The following is a 22,652-nucleotide window of genomic DNA, read 5'->3' on the forward strand; positions in this document are numbered from 1 at the left end:
TTGAGCCTACAAGTTACAAAAGCGTTACAGTCCGGAAACTGGCCTTAATGCTTTCTTGTGCGGTATGTCTTTGGCTCTGTTTGACAAAACTAGCTGAAAGCTGTGAGATTATAGCTGAAAGTTGTTAAGCTAGCTGAAAGCTGTTAAGCTAGCTGAAAGCTGTGAAATTGTAGCTGAAAGCTGTTAGCTGTGTAGCTAGCTGATTGACTAGAGCTGTTTGGCAAAAGTAGCTGTACAACTAGCTTAAATTTGTTAAATGACTATAAAGGACATGTAATATTATTGATATAAAATTAGAATTATTAGGGGTAAAAACGGAAGAAAAAAATTGGCAGCTCCTTCCCAAAGGCTCTGTTTGGCAAAACTAGCTGAAAGCTGCGAGATTATCGCTGAAAGCTGTTAAGCTAGCTGAAAGCTGTGAAATTGTAGCTGAAAGCTGTTAGTTGTGTAGCTAGCTGGTTGACCAGAGCTGTTTGGCAAAAGTAGCTGTACAATCAGCTTAAGTTTGTTAAATGACTAAAAAAATCATGCAATATTATTGATATAAAATTAGAATTATTAGGGGTAAAAACGGAAGATAAAAATTGGCAGCGCATTCCCAAAGACAAACGCTACTTGAGGTAGCTTTTCAAAAGCTACTTGCAAAAGACACAATCTCTAAAATAATCTCCTCCTATTTTTTATCACCAAACAGCTCTACTAGCTTATTGACCAAGTCAATAAGACACAAGCTCTTAGATAAGACACTTTTTTTGGTTGCCAAACAGTGTCAAAGACAAACGCTACTTGAGGTAGCTTTCCAAAAGCTACTTGCAAAAGACACAATCTCCTAAATAATCTCCTCCTATTTTTGGTCACCAAATAGCTCTACTAGCTTATTGACCAAGTCAATAAGACACAAGCTCTTAGATAAGACATTTTTTTTTGTTGCCAAACAGTGCCTTTGATTTTGCATGAAATTTGAAAATGTGTTTCCTTGGGGAGTTATATTCGTTCCGTTCTGTAGGTTTTGTGCGCTTATTTCACATCTTCAGCTTCCACGGTTGTGTAAAAGGCAATAGTCCGCTGAAGAAATCCCCTCTTCCGTTCCCAGCTTCAGCCTTCGCATAAGGTATACGTATGAAGCTTTCACTCAAGTATATTTAGGGGTTAATTGAATTATTTGGTCGCCGAGTTTGTCTCATGATTAGACGCTTATAAGTGATTGGATGACTAATCATCTGACTCAAAATATTAATTCGATTGCCAATCACTTCTAATGTTTTCCGTCAATTGATATAACTTAAAACAGCTGCACGTTCCATCAATTGATATAACTTGAACAGTTGCACGTTCTTAAGAACCTCCATATTATTTTTAGGGTGGCACTAGGGGCATACTCCCAACCACAACCTCAACCACACCCCCCTTTCTCATTTGCTGCAGTGCACCAGGTTTTACATGGGATTTTAAAATTTTAAAATCTCATGTGGGGCCCGGTGTATTGCAGCAAATAAGAGAGGGTGTGTGGTTGAAGTTGTGGTTGGGGGTGTGCCCCTATCATTTTCCTTACTTTTATTCTAGAGTAAGGCCCAGACGTGCTACATATCAAATTTTTAGGGATTTGACCCTTCATCTTCCTTCTATACTCTACTAAATAAAAAAGAACAAATTTTCACTGTAGCCATTTTTTCACTTTTTATTACCGAAATCGACTGTAGCAAGTTTTATTTACTGAAATCGACCGGTTTTCTCGCCACGTCAGCGTCGTGACGAGAAAGCTGGTCGATTAATTTTTAATCGTCTTCGTAAACAGTTGGGGTTGGCAACCCCGACTGTTTAGTTCAGCGCCCGCTAACAGCTTCACTAAATGGTCGGGGTTGGGAACCCCGACCATTTCGTAACAGACCTATTTCGAAATGGTCGGGGTTCCCCATTCACCTGGAAACTCATACTTCCTGTAGTACAAAATGTAATCACAAATAACACATGCTAAAATACAATCATACTCCTGTTGTCAATCCATAATGCAATCACAAACACAAATATAATACGTACAATTCATATTCGCAAACTTAACATTATATCAAATCCATCGCAACACAAACAACATATCAAGTCCAAATTGCAACTCAAACGCAAACATCCTATCAAGTCCATCGAAACTTAACAAATATCAACAACGCCCTTTCCCCTCCCTCTTCCTCTCCCTCTCCCTCTCCCTCTTCTTCCTCTCCCCCTTCCTCGATCACCTTCGACGTGAGCTCGGATAAGTTCCTCGTCCGGTTGTGTGTGAAGTTGGGAGTGCATGACATCCGCGTCGTCTCGAACCGCCTGTGAACATTCGGCCTGAGTCTGCTGTGAGCCGCCAGCTTCATCATGCGCATAGCTTGATCCCACCCCCGTGTGTCCTCGTCGACGTCGCCGCCCGTACTCAATTGGTCGCTCCTCCCGTCCATCACGGCTTGCATGACGCGTCCTCTGAAGAGCCGACCGTATCTTTTTTATCATTCGAAGGAACATGTTCCTCGGCTCCTGCTCGGTAGTCGTACGCAATGCGTCATGTGCCATAGTAGAAAGCTCCTCGAGCTCTTGTACCTATAAAATAAAAACCGAAAGAAAATTATTATCAAGTGGATGGTGAGAAAATAAAACTCAGAAAATAATTGTATATTTTTCTTATACACTTACCAACTCTCTCTCGACTGGGCCTCTTGGTATGTACTCCTTCGGGGCTTTGTTTTCCTGAAATATCCACCGGCGAGTAATCCCCCAATACCACCGTAGGTACACACCTAGGTCAGGTGCATCAGCCCTCTCCATCACTACCTGTTCCTCCCTTAAAACCCACCTATGGATGTAATTTTGGCGAATTATTTGCCAATTAGCACGATGTGCACCTTTTCTTGGATCTCTCTCTATTCTCTCCACAGGCGCTGGAATATGTTGCCGTAGTCCAAATTGTCGAAGCACACGGTCAGGCAAGTGCATTTCGACAATCTCAAAGCATATAAGGGGGACGCGAGCACGCCATACATCCTCACCTTCTCGGCAAATATCCGGTAGTGACTCCAACACTAGCTCGTAGGGCATCCATTTGACCTATAAAGAAGATATTATGAGATATTGAATGAATATATTTAGATATCGGTAACAATTGGTCGCATAATTGAATATATTTAGATATTATAATTTTTATACCTGTTCATCCTCCATCTGATCAAGCTCATTTCTGTAAAAGTTTTCATGCCCCTTTGGAGAGGTTTGCCAAGATCTGGACACATTCCATCTATTTTATATACAACGGGTTAGTATATATTGAAATAAAGCACTAAAATTACATGCATCTTAATAATACCTGCAGCCTAACGGAATATGCCCATCGAGAGCGCGGGCCTCCCTCAAATCAGGTGTTCCCATATGCAATCGCTCCCATGACCATATCTGCAGCAAAGTGAGGCAGCCCTTCAATTCTTTATTTTGTACGAGTGCTATTTTCGTCATCTCTCTATACAAGTAGGCTAACACTGCACTCCCCCAAGATAACTCTCCACACTCTTCTAGGTCCCCAAGAAGCGGTAACCATCTCACGTGCACGGAATCCTTAGTGGAATCCGGAAACAGAATAGTACCGATCATATGTAAAATATATGCACGGGCATAGCGCTTAATGATCTCATCAGTCGCATCGATCGGTACATTCTGAAAGTTATTCCTTAACCATTCGAGTTTGATCTTTCCCCCCTTCATTGTAGGAGTGTGACCCAACAATTCTTCACACTTGGTCGCATAATTGAAGTCATCGATGCCCGTCACTGCATCACCATCTACTCTGAGGCCAAGTATAACCCCAACATCCTGTAAGGTAATCGTCGCCTCTCCTTGGCGAAGATGGAAAGTATTTGTCTCGGGCCTCCATCATTCAACCAATGCCGTCAAAAGTGCCCAATCAAGTCTTACCCATTTAATTTGTGAACACTCAAAAAAGCCGGCTTAACGCACATAATATTGTATCTGTGGATCCGTCAACTCCCAGCTAGAGTGTGCACGGGTATGATCGACAATAGTAATACTCGGGGCCTAGATGTAGTAAACAGTGCAAATGTTCAGTAACAATCAACTACATTGAAATTTATATATAATTGAAAATAATAAAATTGCACTTTACCTCCCCAGCGTCTATCTTCGTGTCAATGGACCCGCCTCCATAACTGAAATATCTGCACATATAACGATGATATATTAATTGATCTATAATTGAGTTAGAAAAAAATTGATTTTACTATAAGCATTGATTTATAAGCATTGTTTGAGTTTTTTATAAGCATTGATCTATAAATGAGTTAGAATGAAATTACAAATGTATAAAATTGTACCCATTAATTGCTATCTATTTGGATTGGTCGGGCAATGAGATCTTCTATGCCCGGATTGTCTATAATATCCACATCTATTTTTTTTCGGAGCTCCTTCCCGGCCTTCATCCATAGTACCTTTTAAGCGTACTGATCGTGGGCGTCCAGCTTGTCTCTTATAGCTTGGAGGTACCACATGCGGCCCGTTATAGTGTGGCCAATAACGACTATCATGTACGGGGTGGAAACACTGCTTATATGCCTCTCTATAGTTGCTTGATTGATACCACTCAGAAGCGTATGTGTAATACGAAATATTTGCACCCCCCGATTGCTTGGACGTAACCGCTATGACATGTGGACAAGGCAATTTTTGCAATTCTGGTATGTTACAGGTGCATGTGCAATGTGCACCTCCCAAATTGACGGTGTAATTGTGACCATGTTTGTCTGTAACCTCCCATTCATCTACAGCAAATCTAACAATCTTCGTGCCTCTCGCCTGCTTAACTCGAGCTTCTAAAATCGCCTCATTTTTTGGTGTCAAGAACGAGGCCCACATTGCTCCATCCTCTCGCCGCTTGACAAAATAGTAATTGAGCCTATAAAATGTCCTCGCAACCAACGCCTGTATGGGCATTGCCCAAGCCCCCTTAAGTATCCCGTTGAAGATTTCAGAACAATTGGTTGTCATCATGCAGAACTGATTCCCTCCATCTTTACTGAGTGCCCACCGGTCGACGTAATCACTGCCCAGACTTCTCTCAATCCAATCATGTGCAGCTTGAGATGTTGCCTTGATTTGATCCCGTATCCGATCATACACATATGTTTCCGGCGTACAACCCGCTTGCCACAGAAGGTTTTGTAAATGAATCTGACTAAAGCTCTTTTTGAAGTTAGCTCTAATGTGTCGTAAGCAATAGCGATGATGGTGATGAGAGCCAAATATCCTCCACAATGCTTTTGGAATACCTTTCATCCTATCAGATATGAAAGTAATTTTTCTAGGAGGCAATACATTAAAAATATATAATTGAATGCAAGAAAAAAACCACTCCCAATTTTCACTGTTCTCGACCTCCACAACGGCGAAGGCCAAAGGAAATAAGCCACCATCTGCATCAACTCCTGTAGCAACAAGCAGTACACCCTTATATTTACCGTATAAGTGTGTGCCATCAATGCTAAGAATAGGCCGACAAAATTTAAACCCCTCAATCGAAGGCCCAAATACCCAAAAAACAGAGGTGAATTGATGAACTCCCGGATCGATCTCTTTGGTTATGAGTTTGTATTCAGATCCAGGATTACTTCTTTTGATCGCATCAAGATATTGAGCTAGTGTCGCGTAAGACTTAAAGTTTGTGATAATATAATTAATGTGTGATTAATTATAATAAGTAGATATTTATTATGATAAATATCATTTCATTAGGGGTGAGCACGGTTCGGTTCGGGTCGGTTTTTACTAAAATTTGAACAACCGAACCGAACCACCTACAATTCAAAACCGAACCGAACCATTGCAAATCGGTTTGGTGCGCTTCGGTTCGGTTTGTTCGGTTCTAACTTCATCAAGTATAACTTCACTTTAATTTATCTTTTATATATTATTATTACCCTATGCCAGCATGTATTTGTTTTTTAACTTCATTTCAATTTATTATTCTTGCTCATGTATGTATACTATTTTTAAGTGAAGTAACTTGTCCTTTTGGATTAAATACTAGAATCTGACGTTGTAATTTTTTAGTAACGGACTTGCTTTGTCTTTGTGTAGCAAGCTTTGACTTTGGTCTTTGTGGAGGCAAAAAAATGAGCTGACTCATTAGAACATTGGTTGTGTATGAATCAATTCCCTGCAACTGCTATTCATGGTGATCGAAGACAGCAATAAACCCACAAATCAAAGGCACAAATATATTCGGTTGGTTCGGTTCGGGTCGGTTTGAAAAATTGTCAACCCGACTCGAACCGCCTTACTTATAAAACCGTTTTTTTCGGATCGGTTCGGGTCGGTTCGGTCGGTTTTTTTGGTTTGAACCGAACCGTGCTCACCCCTAGACATGAGTAATCAGCTTCATTTCCCTCGGTCAGACCTGTTCTTTGTGTGTTCATAAAACATATTGCATCATAACTTGTGCGATTGCTTTTAACTTGCTTGAACTTGAAATTCTTTTCGAAAGAGTATTCACGAATAGCATCAACCAATTGGTCTTTAGTCTCGAATAAATCACCAACTTTAAAGGGGGCGTCATCATCTCCTCTACGAGTTGAACTTTCACCGATGCACATATCTTTTACTGTGGAAGAACGAATCCACTCATCATCTTCAAACTCGTCGGGGGGTGGTTCTTCGTACTCAACGTAGTCATTATTAACGTAAGCCTCATCAGGCCATTCCGGATTATCTTCGACATCTTGGGTAACAAATTGCATGCTATCAACTGGTGCACTATATTGTTCTTCACCTCCCGAGTCATTGCTTCTTTCATCCTCTTCGATTGATGCCCTACTTAACGGCCCCATATTTTCATCCTCTTCGATTGATGCCCGCTCCATTTCATTCGAAGAAGAAAGAAACCCATCGGAATTAACTCTCATATCTAACATGCGTGAGAATTCTCCTAGAGGTTTGAATATTTGACACGGATTATGTGGTAACTTTTCAATAAACAATTCTACCGTTTGTTGCGACTTGCCCAATTTAAACATAATACTCATATGATAATCGTTCGAGATCTCCACTGCGGATGTTCTATCAATAGCTATGGGCCAATTGCATATAATTTTCACTCGGTATTCTCGTGGGTCAATTTCCGTAACTCGTTGTAATTCCATAACCAATTCGTAGTAACTATATGATTCCGAGATCATTAATGGCGTCGTTACCCCTCCGACGTACATTGGCATATTATTCATCCCATAATTAATTTGCCCACCATAAGAACAAACAATAAACATCATATTGTTCAACCTATTAATTTGCCCACCATAAGAACAAACAATAAACATCATATTGTTCAACCTATTCAAAAGAAAATTATATGATTTAAATATAAAAAATTAAATTAATATGCAAATAATCTCACACAATTTCAACCAAAAACCCTAATTCCCAAATTGTAAATCCTAAACCCTAAAATTGAACAATTAAACATTATATGCCCTAAAAGTTAATTACATCGATAATAATCATCATACAAACGAATTTCACAGATAAATCTAGCCCACGAAATTCATTTATGAATAAAAACCCTAGCAAATTATTTTTAATAAAAAATCCTACATTTCTACATGTTAAAAGAGGAGAGGAGTAGAAGAAATTACCTAAAAACGTTTAAGATAACTTTTGATTTGAAGCTCCGCCGAAGAAACGAGCTCAAAATTGAGATCTGAAGCTTTGGTTTTGGGAGAACAGACGGAAGAGAGAAGAGGGAGGCGGAGAAATGAGATGGGATCGGGGAAAGGGGGTTGCGGTGGCTTTTATACGGTGGTGGGGACCCAGAATAAGTAGTCGCTGTTTAGTTCAGCGCCCGCTAACAGCTTTACGAATTGGTCGGGGTTCCCAACCCCGACCATTTAGTGAAGCTGTTAGCGGGCGCTGAACTAAACAGTCGGTGTTGCCAACCCCGACTGTTTACGTGCAACCCCGATTGTTTACGAAGACGATTAAAAATTAATCGACCAGCTTTCTCGCCACGACGCTGACGTGGCGAGAAAACCGGTCGATTTCAGTAAATAAAACGATACACAGTCGATTTTGATAATAAAAATTTAAAACCAGGCTACAGTGAAAATTTGTTCAATAAAAAAACTTAAAACAGTTGCACATTCTTAAAGAACGTCCATATAACGCTAATCATATACATATTACTTCATATTAACAGCCCCTTGGTTTTCTTAGCAATAACTTGCGTATTTAAATTCCCACAATAACTTCCTATAATTTACATTTCATAATCAACAAGTCACAGGTATGAATTTTAGGAAGAGAGCACAGGTCAAAAGAAAAGAGGAGGGATTCCAAATATGGATAGTAAAGGGAAAATCTTTTCAAATGTTTATATTCTTTCTCCTCGTTATTTAATAAACTTCCAAGCCGATCAATCTTCCCTGTTAATAACTTTCTTACGTTTTTTTGCCTCTTAGGGGGTGTTTGATTGCACAATTTTATAAAAAAGTTTTCTCAAAATGTCTGACAATGGTAATTTTATAATTAAAAATTTTCTGTAGATTTCCGTAAACTGTGTTTAGTTCAAAAAAATTTACAGAAATATTTTTTGTAAAGTACAAAAAAGTATCAAAATTTACAGAAATGCTTTCTGTAAAGTACAGAAAAATACCAAAATTTACAGAAATCAATTTTCTCTCAAAATTAGCGGAAATCACCTAAAAATCTGACACCACATTGACACTTTTCTATAAAGTTAACATTTTTCTATAAATTTAGGGGGTGTTTGTTTCAATTTCTACAAATTATAGGAAATCTTGCTATTTTCTATAAAGTTATGTGCCATTTTCTTGTTTTGAACCAAACAAGCAAAGTAAAAAAACAAAAAAATTGGTATTTTTTGACTTCTCAAAACTTTTCCTATAATTTTTTTAAAAAATACAAGGAAATCATATTTTGAGTGGAAAACATTTCCTATAATTTGTAAAAATTGAACCAAACACTGCCTTAGTTTCAAAGCTTAAAAAACACCTCAAATTGCGGCTTCTGAGCAAGTCTCTCTTCCTCTCTCTAGCTTTCACACACGCGCACATACGCACACAAACTCTCATAGTGTTACTCTCTCACTCATAAACCATTTCAGATTTGATTCTGATTGTTTTATTTTCTTTTTTTAGGTTTTTAGTGGATTTGGTATGTGGGTTTTTTGATTTATATGGATGGATTTCGGAAGTTTTTGGTGTTCATGTATTCCACTCTTTGATTAGTTCTTTTCTGACCAAGAAGGTCAAGAGAAATTTTGTAACGGCCAAACAGGACAATGTGGCTGAAACTACCTACAAATAATTAGCTTAACTCATTGTCTTAAAATTGTGTTGGTCAATTATATGTTTTTTTTTTCCTATTTAAAATTTTGCAGGTTCATTGGGCCATAGATTGTTCCATTTTGCTGAATATGGCTTGCATCGAATCAGTCCTAATTTGATTAGGATTAGAAGTTTGACTTTGACCAGACAAGAAAATTATGATTGTAATTAAATTTCAATTAGAAGAGGACTAGGATTTGAATAACTCTAGAAAGTGTCATTAGAAAGGAATCCTATAGGGATTAGAATTGGTCAAAATAAGGAATCCTACATTAACTCAAAATAGGAGAAATGATATAAATACCCCTTGAGAGGTTCATTATAATATGAGAAGAAAACGGTCAAGAAGATGAAGAAAAAGAAGAAGAAAAAGAAGAAGAAAAGGATATTACTCTTGTGAGGATTTATAAGAGAGAGGTTATAATTCTTGTGAGGATTTACAAGAAGCCGGAGTGATTACACTTATGAGATGATAACAAGAGGAAAGTGTTTATGTATTCTTCTTCTTCAAGTAATAAATTTCACCACTCTCCCGTGAACGTAGACACATTACCAAACCACATAAAATCTTATTGTTTGCATTGATTGTTGCTTGTTCTTGATTATTTCGCCATGAAGTTAAGGTGCTATGTAGCCCTAAAAAGAACTAATCAAAGAGTTTCCGCTACATTGTCAAAAGTTTTGACAAGGCAATCATATTTTATATATAGTATAATTAAGGTATCTTGTAAGCTGTTTCGAAAAGGATTCGTTGGCTAGATTTAACCTTAATTGTTAAATTTCTTTCTTTTTAAATCTTTTTTTTCTCTACGAAAGATTTTTATTTATGAACCATTACATCCATGCTCATACAAGATTTAGCACTCAAATTCGTTTCATTTTTCTTTTCCAACTCATTTTTCTCCCTTAATTCCTCACACCCAATGTCTTCCTCCCATCTTTGTCCTTCAGTAGTTTTTTTAACTCCCTCAAGCTCCTCATCCATCGTCTCTCTCTCTCTCTCTCTCTCTCATTTTTCTCTTTTTATTCCATCTATTTTCTTTCTCCTGACAATCTCTTTCTCACTCTCTACAAGAATTATTGAGCTGTTAACGCATATTAGAGTTTGAGATTTTGAGAGGAAAATAGAGAGAAATAGGCAGAGAAGAGCAGGCATAAGAATTGAGGAATAAGGTTATAGGGATATTGGGTTTGTGCTCCGAAGAGGTTATTATTGTAACACACTATACGGTTTAAGAGTTGATCATTAATCATTATTAGATAAAAGAGTTTGGATAGACAACAGTCATGGGGTCATTTATTTTATTTTATTTTATTGAGATATCAGGATGGAATTTCACCATAATCTGCAGCCTTCAAACCCTGTTCTCTGGACACAAAAAAAGGACTCTAAAACTAACCAAAGTCACTCGTTTACTTGAGAAAGATACAAACATAAAAAATCCACGTTGCCTTCCATCACTAGCAGCAAGCTCCCCTGTTGCAGCCGAACCCCTTTGTCCAACAAGTCCAGCAATCTCCGCAGCGACTCTTTCTCCAGCGAAGTTCAGCAGCAGCATTTCCGGAAACTGTTTGTTTCCTCCTGCTCTTCTGACGAGTATATTTCATATTTTTGAACCTAGCAGGAATATTTCCTACCCACAAATAAAAAAAGTGAGGACTCTTTTTTTTTTAATTTCAAGGGAATGTCTATGTTTTTGATGAAAAATATGAAGATCTCATTCACACCAAATATACCATGAAATACAATGTAAAGAATTTGAGCGCTACACCTTTCTTTCTTTCGTGAATGCCTCCTAAAAACTTCGCTACGATGTGTGTACCCATACGAAAATTAAGATATAATACGGATTTATGGGTGTACATGTAACTTTTTCTTATTGTCGATAAATCTCATCCAAAACTTTTACCATCATCATATTTACTCTCTAATCATTCTACAGAAAAGATATTATTGGAGCAGTGCAGTTTGAAAATTCTATGGCCAAGAGGCTAAGCACTGAGGTTATATAATTGGTTACTCTTTAATTTTGTAAAATGTGCACAGAAAAATCTGTACATATGTTGCATCTATTTTTGAATCCTAATTGACAGAAAAAAAATCCTCTCAAAATCTGATTCAAAACCTTACCTTGTATGAATAGTGTCATAATTGCACCAAGTTGCGTCACTGTAAATAAATTACATAATATTTTTTAGATTGAAACTAAATTAAATAGGTTACTTCAGAAACCAAAAAGATCCATATATATCCCTCATATTACTATTATGACTAATACAGTAATAAGTAGTATTTGATGGATTAAGTTACCACTAACATTGGCAAGAAAGACCAGCAACAAAATTACTTGATTGATGCAGTATTTCTCAGCAGTAAATTGATTTATCCTTTCAACAAGTTATCCTATGATATGACAGCTGCCATTAAAAAAAAGAGGTTTTGCATATAGAGCCCTCAAATATTTCATATTTGCAGATTTACCCTCCAAATCTTGATATTTGCATAATTGCCACAAATTCTCTCACATTGGATTTTGCTATCCCTCCAACTCAACAATGTGGGTTGTAAATTGCGACTAGTCAAATTTGCCAATAGGTTTGAGACATTTTCCCATCTAGAAACTAAAAATGTTAAGTGGAAGTTCAAAAAATTTCAATGTGAGAATTGAGGGGTAAAATTGTAAATACCAAGATTTAGGGGGTAAATTTGCAAATATGAAAGATTTGGGGGGCAAATATGCAAAAAAAGCCACAAATTTCCTATGAAAATTAATTCACAAGGATTGTATTGCATAACAAGTGATCATGTACATAATATCAGGCTAAACATCATGATATAAGACAGACTGCAGTTATGTTTAGATGGATTAGCTGATGAACATGCAAATACCTAACCTTTCACATTAAATTAGCTTCATCTGGGAACTATTCCGGCTTCTCAACGCGTAATCCCAAGTACTGATCCAGTACATTCTTAACTACCTGCAACCCAAATAAGAATTAAAACCATATATGCCATGTAGAAGAAAATGTATGAATAATAATTAAGCACTCTAAAAATTTTCCTTGCCAGTCCTTTAACAGCAGTTATCCCAGAAAAGTCTTACAGCCTAAAGCCTTGGTTTTGCGAATTCGATAATAAGGGAAATAAAAAACTTAAAACTTACCTCCTTAAACCACCAATTCGCACTTCTATACTCATTTGCTACTAATCAATAGGGCACTGGTAGCTCAGTTCTAACCAAGCATTATACTCACAAAATATTGGGTCTCAACCAAGTACTGGAATTATGTCCTGTGATGAACTTCTACAACTATACATACTACTTAATTCACACATAGGATTGTGCTCATAAAAGGAAAAAAGTTCCCTAGAGGAATGTCAGAAAGTACCTGAAAAGCAAATGTTTCCTTTCCCTTGAGAATTGCACCCATTGCAGTATTTGGATCATCAAATACGCTATAGAATATCTGGTAAAACTCATGCCTGCAGGTTATTTTACAGAAAGAGTTTACTATCTTCATTGGTACATGAACCAAAAAAATCAAATTCATACTACATACTGCTGTTCTTTTGTCATCTGTTGATCCATCTCATCAAACTTCCTTGTCAGTACTTCTGCCGCAATTGGGGAAAGTGCGTGTAGAATGAGAGTCTCCAATGTTCTTGGGAACTGATTCTAAAGGCAAAAATAATAATTACTAGGAATTTTCATTGGACTGTTTCAGCATGAAAAAGCACGGATAGTAACTAAATTGGATTTGGTTAACAACCGTCACCTGCAAGTATTTCCCTTCAATGAACTTTTCAATTGGATAAAAAAAGGTTATTGGGTACCAGCACAGTGCCTATAACTAGAATGAGATGCCTCAATGCATGAACGGTGAGTGCGCTTTTCCAGTGACTGAAAGAATATCATGAAATGCTTTTTAAAGTGATTCAGTGAGTAAGAAATGAAAAGCATTAGAATTTAGATTTAACAAACACAACAATATGTTTCAATTTCAATTGTGCTAACTACCATGCTGGATGTTTGATAAACTAGCCGCTATCTAACACCCCGAGAAACAATGTGCATTTGACTTAATCATCAAAAGATTCTAAACTTTGCTTAATGGGTACTTATGTGGTTCTAAACTTCGCTTAATTGGCACTTACTGTAGAGTCTAACTTTACCCCCCTGACAAATTATCCACAGAAATCATAACAGTCATATTAACTCTCGAAGTTTCAAGTACTTCAGCAGCAAAGCATTTAAACAATTATACATATGGTATTATTGAAGTCGTATATTTCTTGATGTTCCTAAATTTGTTTTTCTTAACTATATCTATTATTCTGATATTTACAAGGAATGCTGGTTCATGAGTATGCTTGCATTATTAAGTTGATCATGAACCTCACTGCATCTTTTAACCATAATATTAAGAATGACTACCAAACAAAAATGTTACAGAATGCACTTAAAAGAATTCTGTACTTAAAGAAATAACTTATGTACAAAAGTAAGCTATTTTGATAAGATGGGAAAGCAGACTAAAGTGCGTATTTAACTCTTCCATGAATATACAGCATGAGCTGGTCTTTTGCAGAGCAGTATTACCCTCTAGTAACACTTTCTTGAGAACATGCGGTTCAACAGCACAGAAGATGCTAGCAACTGGGTCAGCTACCAGAAGAGAGGAATTAAAAGTTGCAGTTTGTCCGTATACATTTTGTGAACTGACAGATGAACCTTTTAAATAGGCATGCTCCATAGCTTCATTTCTACCACCAACTTTAAGAACATTATGAACCAAAGATATAAGTTCATAAAGCATTCTGAGGGCAAAGGGTTCTAGCTGCTGCAAGTCTAGCCCTTGTTTTGTGTCATTCTCGTTTACATTTTCCATCCGAATATTTGAATTAAACTCAGAACAACCTGATTAAGTATTAAAACAAAAGTTAAGAGCTTGGCCCAAAGGCAAAGGGTGCGGAATAAATAGAAGCGTCCAGACTCAAGAGCAACCAATTTGATAATCTAGGTTACTGTAACTACAAATGAGCATGTAATCTATATTGATCATATACCTTTAGGCTCTATACCGTTATTTAACTAAAATAGAAACATAAATGTGAAGCATGTGACCCTCCTATGCCACATGTTTTATCAGCTAGCTTGCTTTAACATAAAAGCAGCATAAAGTTAACCACAAAAGAAAGTTTACCTTTTGCGGCATCATTTGCATTTTCAGCCTTCTCTCTTCCTTCAAGATTCATAACTGAACTGTTCTGCAGCATAGAATTCTGCCCTATCCAAACAGAAGAAACCATGCTTACATAGTTTCCAATCATTTTAACATCAGTGTTATGCATGATAAATCAAATATTTAACACCCAGAACAAACGGCGAAAGAGAACGATCCGTGATAAACTTCTTATATGTTTATTAGAGAACTAATGACCATAGTATGAAATTGCCAAGGAAGTTCCAGATTTTCTTGAAGAAGATATCAGAGATGGCAGAAGATAAAAAGCAATTGCCAATAAATGGCAGAAGCTAATCATATGCCAATAATCTAACTTCCTTTTCCTTGAGATTTGACCCGATGATGTTTTATTTACCAATTTTTGTGACGCACCAAGATAGTCCCACATCGGATGTGGAGACAAATGATTATATAGTGAAGCTAAAGGCAAGTGTAGCATCAGCTAGTCAATTTTGGCAGTGAATTGAGCCAAACAACACGCTACAATCAGTGGTCCCACGACTTGCACGTGGCAACGGGCCCGTGGGCCCGGAGCGTGATAAATGGTATCAAAACAGTTGTCAACCGAAAGTGTAGAGCTAAGTGCTATATGGGGCTAAGTGCTACACTGGTTGAGCGCGGTAGGAGTCACCTCTAGAGTCTGCATCGGCTAGCGATACATGGATGTGTCAATTGTCATGTCGCGACAAGAACGTCGCAAATGCAAGGTGGGGTGGTTGTGATGCCCCAAGATTAGTCCCACGTTGGATGTGGAGACAAATGATTAAGTGTTTATATAATGAAGCTAAAGGCTCAAGTGTAGTATCGGCTAGTTGATTTTAACAGTCGATTGAGCCAAACAACGCACTACACTCAGTGGGCCATACAACTTGCACGCGCCAGCAGGCCTAGGGGCTCGAGGTGTGACAAATAGTGGTATCAAAGCCTTAGATTTAGAAGTCCTTAGTTAAAAATCTTTAGGCTTAGATTTGTCTCTTAAAGTGGTAGCTAATACGTTGTTTACCGACCTTATGAATAGATGGCTAAGAACAACAAGAACACTCCTTCAACCCAAGAAAGCAATTTGAACCAAACATTGGAGCAGATGTTTCAAAGTAGAAATGCATGTGGAGCTAGTTCGAGACTGAATCAATCAGATGCAAGTGCGATAGTATGGACGATGTAAGCTCTCACTGTTGTGATGCAGAACCAACAATAGTGAATTGATCAACAGCAACAAGTGCCTCAAAATGCCGAACATCCCCGATTACGAAGTGGCATGGCGGAGTTCAAAAGGTTGATGCCGCCTACTTTCAAAGAAAGAACTGACCCAATGATTGCCGAGGATTGGATCACCAAAATGGAAAAGGTTTTCACATATATGAAGTGTCCGGATGGCGAAAAGGTGGCATACGCCATTTATATGCTAAAAGGACGTTCATATGGCTAGTGGCAGAAGCGACAGAGGATTTTGGAAGATAGTGCTGACCAAATAGCGTGGGACGAGTTTAAGAAAGTTTTCTATAAGTACTTTCCAAAGAATGTTCGTCAACAAAAAGAGAGAATTCTGTGAGTTGAAGCAAAAAAATAAAACTACAGCAGAATACCAAGAAAAACTCACCTACTTATCTAAGTTTGCACCACAATTTGTTGCAAATGAGGAAGATAGAGCTTGACGATTTGAAGAGGGTCTACGCCCGAACATAAGATTTCAAGTGAGCTCTTTTGAGCTTCCTACTTATGCAATTGTGTTAAAGTAGGCCTAAGTGATCAAGAATGAGCGAAAGGAAATCTTTTCAAGCGAGGAGCACAAGGATGGCGATATGAAGAAGAAATTTAGATCAGACAGTCATGAAGGTCATAACAAAAATTGGCAGAACAAAAGACCTCATGTGGAATCCAAAGGAAAACAACCCTTCACTCAAAAGATGGTTAGATGCACGGTATGCGATAAGACTGGACATGATGAGAAGAATTGTTAAGAGTATGACTGGTGCTTGTCTGAGGTATGGTAAAAAAGATCACAAGATTGCAGATTGTCCAAAGATAATAATGTTCCAACTCAGAATGCACCTCTAATAGCTCAACGTCCTCAGGCAAAAGCTCGAGTTTATTCTTTGACCGAGCAGGAGGCTCAGGAAAAGAATGATGTGGTATCAGGTACTTTAACTTTTTATTCTTGAGCGTCACATTCTTTCATTTCTGCGTGATTTGTTAAGCAAGACTTACCATGAGACACGTTATATCAAGAAATACATATTAATACACCAGGAGATAGTGTATTAATGTCTATTAAGTGTTGCAAAAACAACATAAAGATTATGGACAATGAACTTCTGATGGAATTGATCATCCTCGATATGCATGATTTTAATATCATTCTTAGAATGGATTGGTTATCTACAAATCATGATCTTTATTATGTTGAGAGAAAAAGGTGATGTTCAAGATTCCAGGTCAACCACAGTTTTGCTTTGAGGGTAGTAAGGTACAAACATGTGCCCATATCAGCCCTTCAAGCCCATCGTATGTTAATAAGTGGGTGCACTGGCTTCTTAGCATCAGTGCAAGATTTAAACCGGAAGTTAGCCCAGAGCAGATTCCCGTCGTGTGCTGAGTTTCCAGAGCGTCTTTCCCAAGAGACCTCCAGGAATGCCACTGACAAGGAAATTAAATTTTCTATTGAACTGGTGCTAGGCACAAGCTTAATTTCAAAAACTCCTTATAGAATGCTAAAGAAAGTTAAGGAACAATTGCAAAAGCTTCTTGATAAAGGGTTTATTAGACCTAGCGTTTTACCTTAAGGCGCACCAATGTTATTTGTGAAGAAGAAAGATGGTAGCATGTAAGTGTGTATTGATCATCGGGAGTTGAATAAAGTAACAATACGCAATAATATACGTTGCCAAAGATTGACGATTTATTCGATCAATTGCTAGGAGATCAGGTGTTTTCAAAGATCGACCTTCAGTCATGATACAATCAACTGAAGATTAAGACCGAAGATATTTTAAAAATTACATTTCCTACCCGTTATGGTCACTATGAATTTTTGGTGTTACCATTTGGCTTAACGAATGCATCGACTTCCTTCATGGACCTCATGAATAGGGTGTTCAAACCCTTCTTAGATCACTTTGTTGTGATATTTATCAATGATATTCTGATATATTCAAGGAATCAAAAGGAACATGAGGAACATCTAAGGTGTGTGCTTGAAGCTAAGAAAGGAAAAGCTCTATGCGAAGTTTAAAAAGTGCGAAATTCTTATTAGATAATATGCCCTACTCCTTTTTGGGACGTAATTTCGAAGGATGGAGTTTCTATGGACCCCACAAAGGTAAAAGCTGCTGTGAAGTGGAAGCGACCGGCAAATATCCATGAGATCCGCAGCTTTCTTGGCATAGCAGGATACTACCGAATATTCGTAGAAGGATTCTCCCAGATCGCCTCACCCTTGACTCGCTTGATGCAAAAGGAGTCAAATTTATTTGGTCCAAAGAATGTGAAAAGAGCTTTCAGGAATCAGGAATCAAAGCAACAATTAGTATCTGCACCAATTCTCATTGTACCTATTCCAGGAGAAAGATTTATTGTCTACAGAGATGCTTTTCAAAAAGGTTTGGGATGTGTACACATGCAAAATTGGAGGGTAATAGCTTATGGCTCTTGGCAACTAAAGCGTTCTGAGCAAAACTGTCCAACTCATGATCTAGAGCTAGCAACGGTAATCGTTGCATTGAAGATATGGAGACATTACATTTACGGGGTGTATTGTCATATCTCCACTAATCACAAGAGTCTTAAGTATATTTTTACTCAGAAAGAATTAACTATGCGGCAAAGGAAATTGTTGGAGTTACTTAAAGACTGATGTGAATATATATTATCATCTGGGAAAAGCCAATATAGTCACGAATGCTCTTAGTCGGGAGGACACAAGTAATGTACCTAGTCTTCTTACTCAACAAAGACACATCCTAGAAGATTTGGATCAACTGAGAACTAAAATTTGGTGTCATCAGGCAAATGCTAAACAAAAAAGCATCAAAATGCAATATGCATTGATTGATGAAATTAAGACTACTCAAAAGAATGATCCACAATTGCAAGACCTTTAGAAGGGAGTCGAAGCTAGTAAATAACCGGACTTTTCAATGCATGAAGATGGATCCCTAAGATTCGGAAATTGACTATGTTCCCAATGATCCAAAATTGAAGAAGATTTTAAAGGAGTATCATCGCTCCGGATATACAATGCTCCCAGGTGGAACAAAAATGTACAAAGCTTTGAAGGAGATATATTGGTGGAACAATATGAAAAGGGAAATAAGCAAATACATCGTAGAGTGCGAGATATGCTAGCAAGTGAAAGCGCAGCATCAGAGACCGATGAGATTGACTCAGAATCTTGACACGCCTATGTGAAAATGGGAGGAAATTACTATGGATTCTGTCACTGGATTACCAAAGTCTACAAGAGGCAACAATGTTATATGGGTGATAATGGACCGTCTGATTAAGTTCGCTCACTTACCTACCAATATAAAGTTCTCTTTGGAAAAACTTGCAAAGCCATATATAAATGAGATAGTCATACTGCATGAAGTGCCAATAGAGATAGTATCTGATCGAGACCCTAGTTTTGTATTATCATAATGAAAAAGTGTGCATAAAGCTCTTCAAAGTAAGTTATATCTTTGCTCAACATACCATCCTTAGACAGATGGGCAATCTGGAAAACAATTCAAACTCTCGAGAATATGCTGAGATCTTGTATCATTGATCTCAAAGGATCACGGGAAGAGCATTTGCATTAGCACAGTTTGCACCATATGAAGCATTATATAGGAGGAAGTGTCAATCACTAATACATCGGAATGACGTTGGCCAAAGGGAACTTCTTGGACCTGAGTTGTTGCAACAAGCTATAGAGAAAATGTACTTAATTCGAAATCATCTTCACACTTCACAAAGCAGGCAGAAAAGTTATGCGGATCGCAGGATGAGAGACCTAGAATTTCAAGAAGGTGACCATATATTTTTTAAGGTTTCTCCTACTCGAGGAGGGAAGAGATTTGGTATCCGAGGAAAGTTAAGTCCAATATTTATTGGTCCTTTTGAAATTCTTTAGCGAATTGGTGAAGTAGCATAGACTTGCTATATCGCTTTCTTTAGCTGGAATTCACAATATTTTTCATGTATACAAACTAAGAAAATTTATTCGAGATCCAGTTCAGGTCTTCGAATTAGCACCAATTGAGCTGAAAGAAGATCTAACTTATCAAGAGAAACCAGCACGTATTGTTGATCAGAAAGAGAGAGTATTAAGATGACATACTATTAAATATGTAAAAAATCAATGGAAGAATCACACCAAAAGAGAAGCAGCATGGGATTTTGAGGATGATATGCGAGAAAGGTATCCACAACTTTTTGAAGACCAAGGTACATGTAGTTTCGACGAGGAAACTTTATTAAAGGTGGGAAGGAAGGATGTGAACACCCATCTTTAGAAGCAAATTCAAAATTAATTTTGCTAGTACACCCTCACAAAAAATATGTTTCATTATGAAAAATGTGATTCTTACTTCAATAGTGTGTGAAAATATGTTATAAAAGTTAGGAAAAAAAACTTTACACCTCTATAAATTCAACCCATTCTTGAGCTTCCCCTCACACAAGAAGAGAAATTCTGAGAATAGAGAGGAAGGAGAAGATCACAACGTTCTCAAATGTGAGTCTTCAATTTCTTGCAATTTTGGTTAATTTAAAAAAAAAGTTACTGGATTCGTTCAAGAGAAACAAGTGAAAAGAAGATGAAAATAGGAAAAATCTCTTGTTAACCCCTAGTTCTAATAGGATTTGTTTTTAGCCCATCTACGTTAAATAGTTGATGTGAACTAATAGGCATAGCGTCCCAGCCACGTTTTTTTTCCCCTTTCATGTTGCTTTTAAGAGTAAAGAATTTACAAATTTTCACTTAACCATGTCTTCCAGATCATCTTAACATCTAGAAAATGATATTTAAAGCTTATTTTTAAAAAAGTTATAACGATAATAATAATAATGACCTTTTGTCCATAATATTTTATTAATGTTATACTTCTAGAAAATTATCTTAAACCCCATGTAGTGACCAAAACTTTATTTACAACTAAAACTCTTTTAATAAAGAAACTGCAAAGAAAGATATTTTAGTAAAAATATTTATTTCAATCCTTAAAATCCAGAAAATTGTGTTTAAGCATGAAAAACAATAGTTTTAGAAAAATTTAGTTTGTGTAAATTATCTTTTAACCCTTATTTTAGAAAAATAATATATTTTCAGTCCAAAATGAAAAGTTCAGAGAACAAATATTTAAAACACCAATAAAAATTAATAAAATGATTAGAAGTGATTAGGAATAGTTTTTTTTTTTTTGAACTAGAAATTCATATGTGATGTATAATTATACGATTGAGTGAGGATTAAGCTTTCTGGAGAACAATCATCAAAGAAGTTCTGCTAAGGTGAGTAGATTTCTTTTCATTGGTTCTTTCAAATTGTTTTGATATAAAATAATATATAAATTATATGTTATGTTAACAAATCTTATTTTTTGTAGAAAATGTTGGATCAGGCATGTTATATTTGTTTACTTATAAAAGAATATAAAGAATTTGGTATTGTGATAATTATTTACCTTTATTACAATAAGTAATATTTAGTACATGAAAGTCACTAAAACCATGTTATCAAATATACTCAACTTTATTATTGATATGACTTTCATGTAAAAGTTCAAATTTGACAAAAATATTATTTTCCTATAAAAATGCATGAGTATTCTATTTTCATGAAGAGATGAGAAAGTTATGAAAGCGTTGAAGCATATTAAATTGCTTTTTATACAAGTGGAAATTACGTGCGCTATTTAAAGTGAAAAATATATTGTTTCTGAATGTTGAAAATCCTCGGAACTCCACTACGGAGTGATTGATTTGTTTAAGCGGATTTGTTTAAACCTAACGTATGGCATTGAGTATACCGAAAAGTGACCTTTTTGGCAAATATGTGAATGTGGCCTTTTGACAAATGGTATCAAAGCAGTTGTCAGCCGAATCTATGGAGCTAAGTGTTATACGGACTAAGTGCTACACTGGGTGAGCACGGTGGGAGCCACCTCTAGAGCTCGTAGAAACTACCTCTAGAGTCTGTATCGTCTGGCAATACATGGATGTGTCAATTGTCATGTTGCGACAAGAACATCGCATATGTAAGGTGGGGTGGTTGTGATGCCTCAAGATAGTCCCACATCGGATGTGGAGACAAATGATTAAGTGCTTATATAGTGAAGCTAAAGGCTCAAATTTAGCATCGGCTAGTCGATTTTGACAGTGGATTGAGCCAAACAACCCACTACACTCAGTGGGTCTCGCGGCTTGCACGCGCCAACAGGCCCGCGGGCCTAGAGTGTGACAAAGTTTCTTCCACATACTAAAACAATCTTGTCCCTGTTACCTAGAGACATCCTACTAAAAATAATTTCCATCAACCCGTGAGGTATTCTGTGATAACATTCTCGTTTAACAATCTGCCTTTCACAATGAATTCCTTAATCTCACCATCATGGTGTACAGTCAATCCTAATAGGGAAAATAATCATTCTTTTATCTTTATTGTTCATTAGTGTGCATTACATCCTAATTTTCCACTACTACTCTAAATCAACTTTCCGCTTCACAAAACCCTAAATGCTTGTTCAGTTACTAGACATAGCAAGTTTTAGCATTCTACTACCTGCTAAGTCTTTCCAAATGCTAAAAATCACTCTAGTGAGCATGTAATGACAGTTTGGGGGCTAAGGGCAATGTTAGGCTTCAAAAGAATGACTGGTTTCCTGGTTTAAGATCCTTTCTATTATCCAATTAACTCATTAGGAAGCCACATGCACCATGAAACTTCATCCTACATATGCCTAGTAAGAACCTAATGTATCTAAAAAAACAGGGAACATGAACTTATGAATCACACCCTAAAAAACAGACAATAGGCTTGTTAAG

At 37.1% G+C, this 22,652-nt stretch overlaps 1 protein-coding gene across 3 annotated transcripts in view; it reads right to left on the reverse strand.

Annotated features, from left to right (window-relative positions):
• LOC109848110 (serine/threonine-protein phosphatase 7 long form homolog) overlaps nucleotides 2,020-22,652 on the reverse strand; it is a 34,553-nt gene continuing 13,920 nt past the window's right edge. Inside the window, exons 11-21 of one of the 3 annotated variants that reach the window (XM_020417443.1) lie at nucleotides 14,586-14,664; nucleotides 13,974-14,299; nucleotides 12,942-13,051; nucleotides 12,771-12,864; nucleotides 12,273-12,359; nucleotides 11,509-11,547; nucleotides 4,148-4,199; nucleotides 3,338-4,059; nucleotides 3,181-3,268; nucleotides 2,671-3,081; nucleotides 2,020-2,577 (exon numbers count right to left, since the gene is read on the reverse strand). In XM_020417443.1, the coding sequence (XP_020273032.1) occupies nucleotides 12,303-12,359; nucleotides 12,771-12,864; nucleotides 12,942-13,051; nucleotides 13,974-14,299; nucleotides 14,586-14,664 (666 nt within the window). In that variant the 3' untranslated portion in view covers nucleotides 2,020-2,577; nucleotides 2,671-3,081; nucleotides 3,181-3,268; ... (2 more) ...; nucleotides 11,509-11,547; nucleotides 12,273-12,302. Of the gene's footprint in view, nucleotides 2,578-2,670; nucleotides 3,082-3,180; nucleotides 3,269-3,337; nucleotides 4,060-4,147; nucleotides 4,200-11,508; nucleotides 11,548-12,272; nucleotides 12,360-12,770; nucleotides 12,865-12,941; nucleotides 13,058-13,157; nucleotides 14,300-14,585; nucleotides 14,665-22,652 lie in introns of those variants that run through there. The other 2 variants (XM_020417440.1, XM_020417441.1) reach the window with 2 other exon arrangements.

Source organism: Asparagus officinalis, chromosome 7, assembly GCF_001876935.1.
Source record: "Asparagus officinalis chromosome 7, Aspof.V1, whole genome shotgun sequence".
NCBI classification, from domain to species: Eukaryota; Viridiplantae; Streptophyta; class Magnoliopsida; order Asparagales; family Asparagaceae; genus Asparagus; species Asparagus officinalis.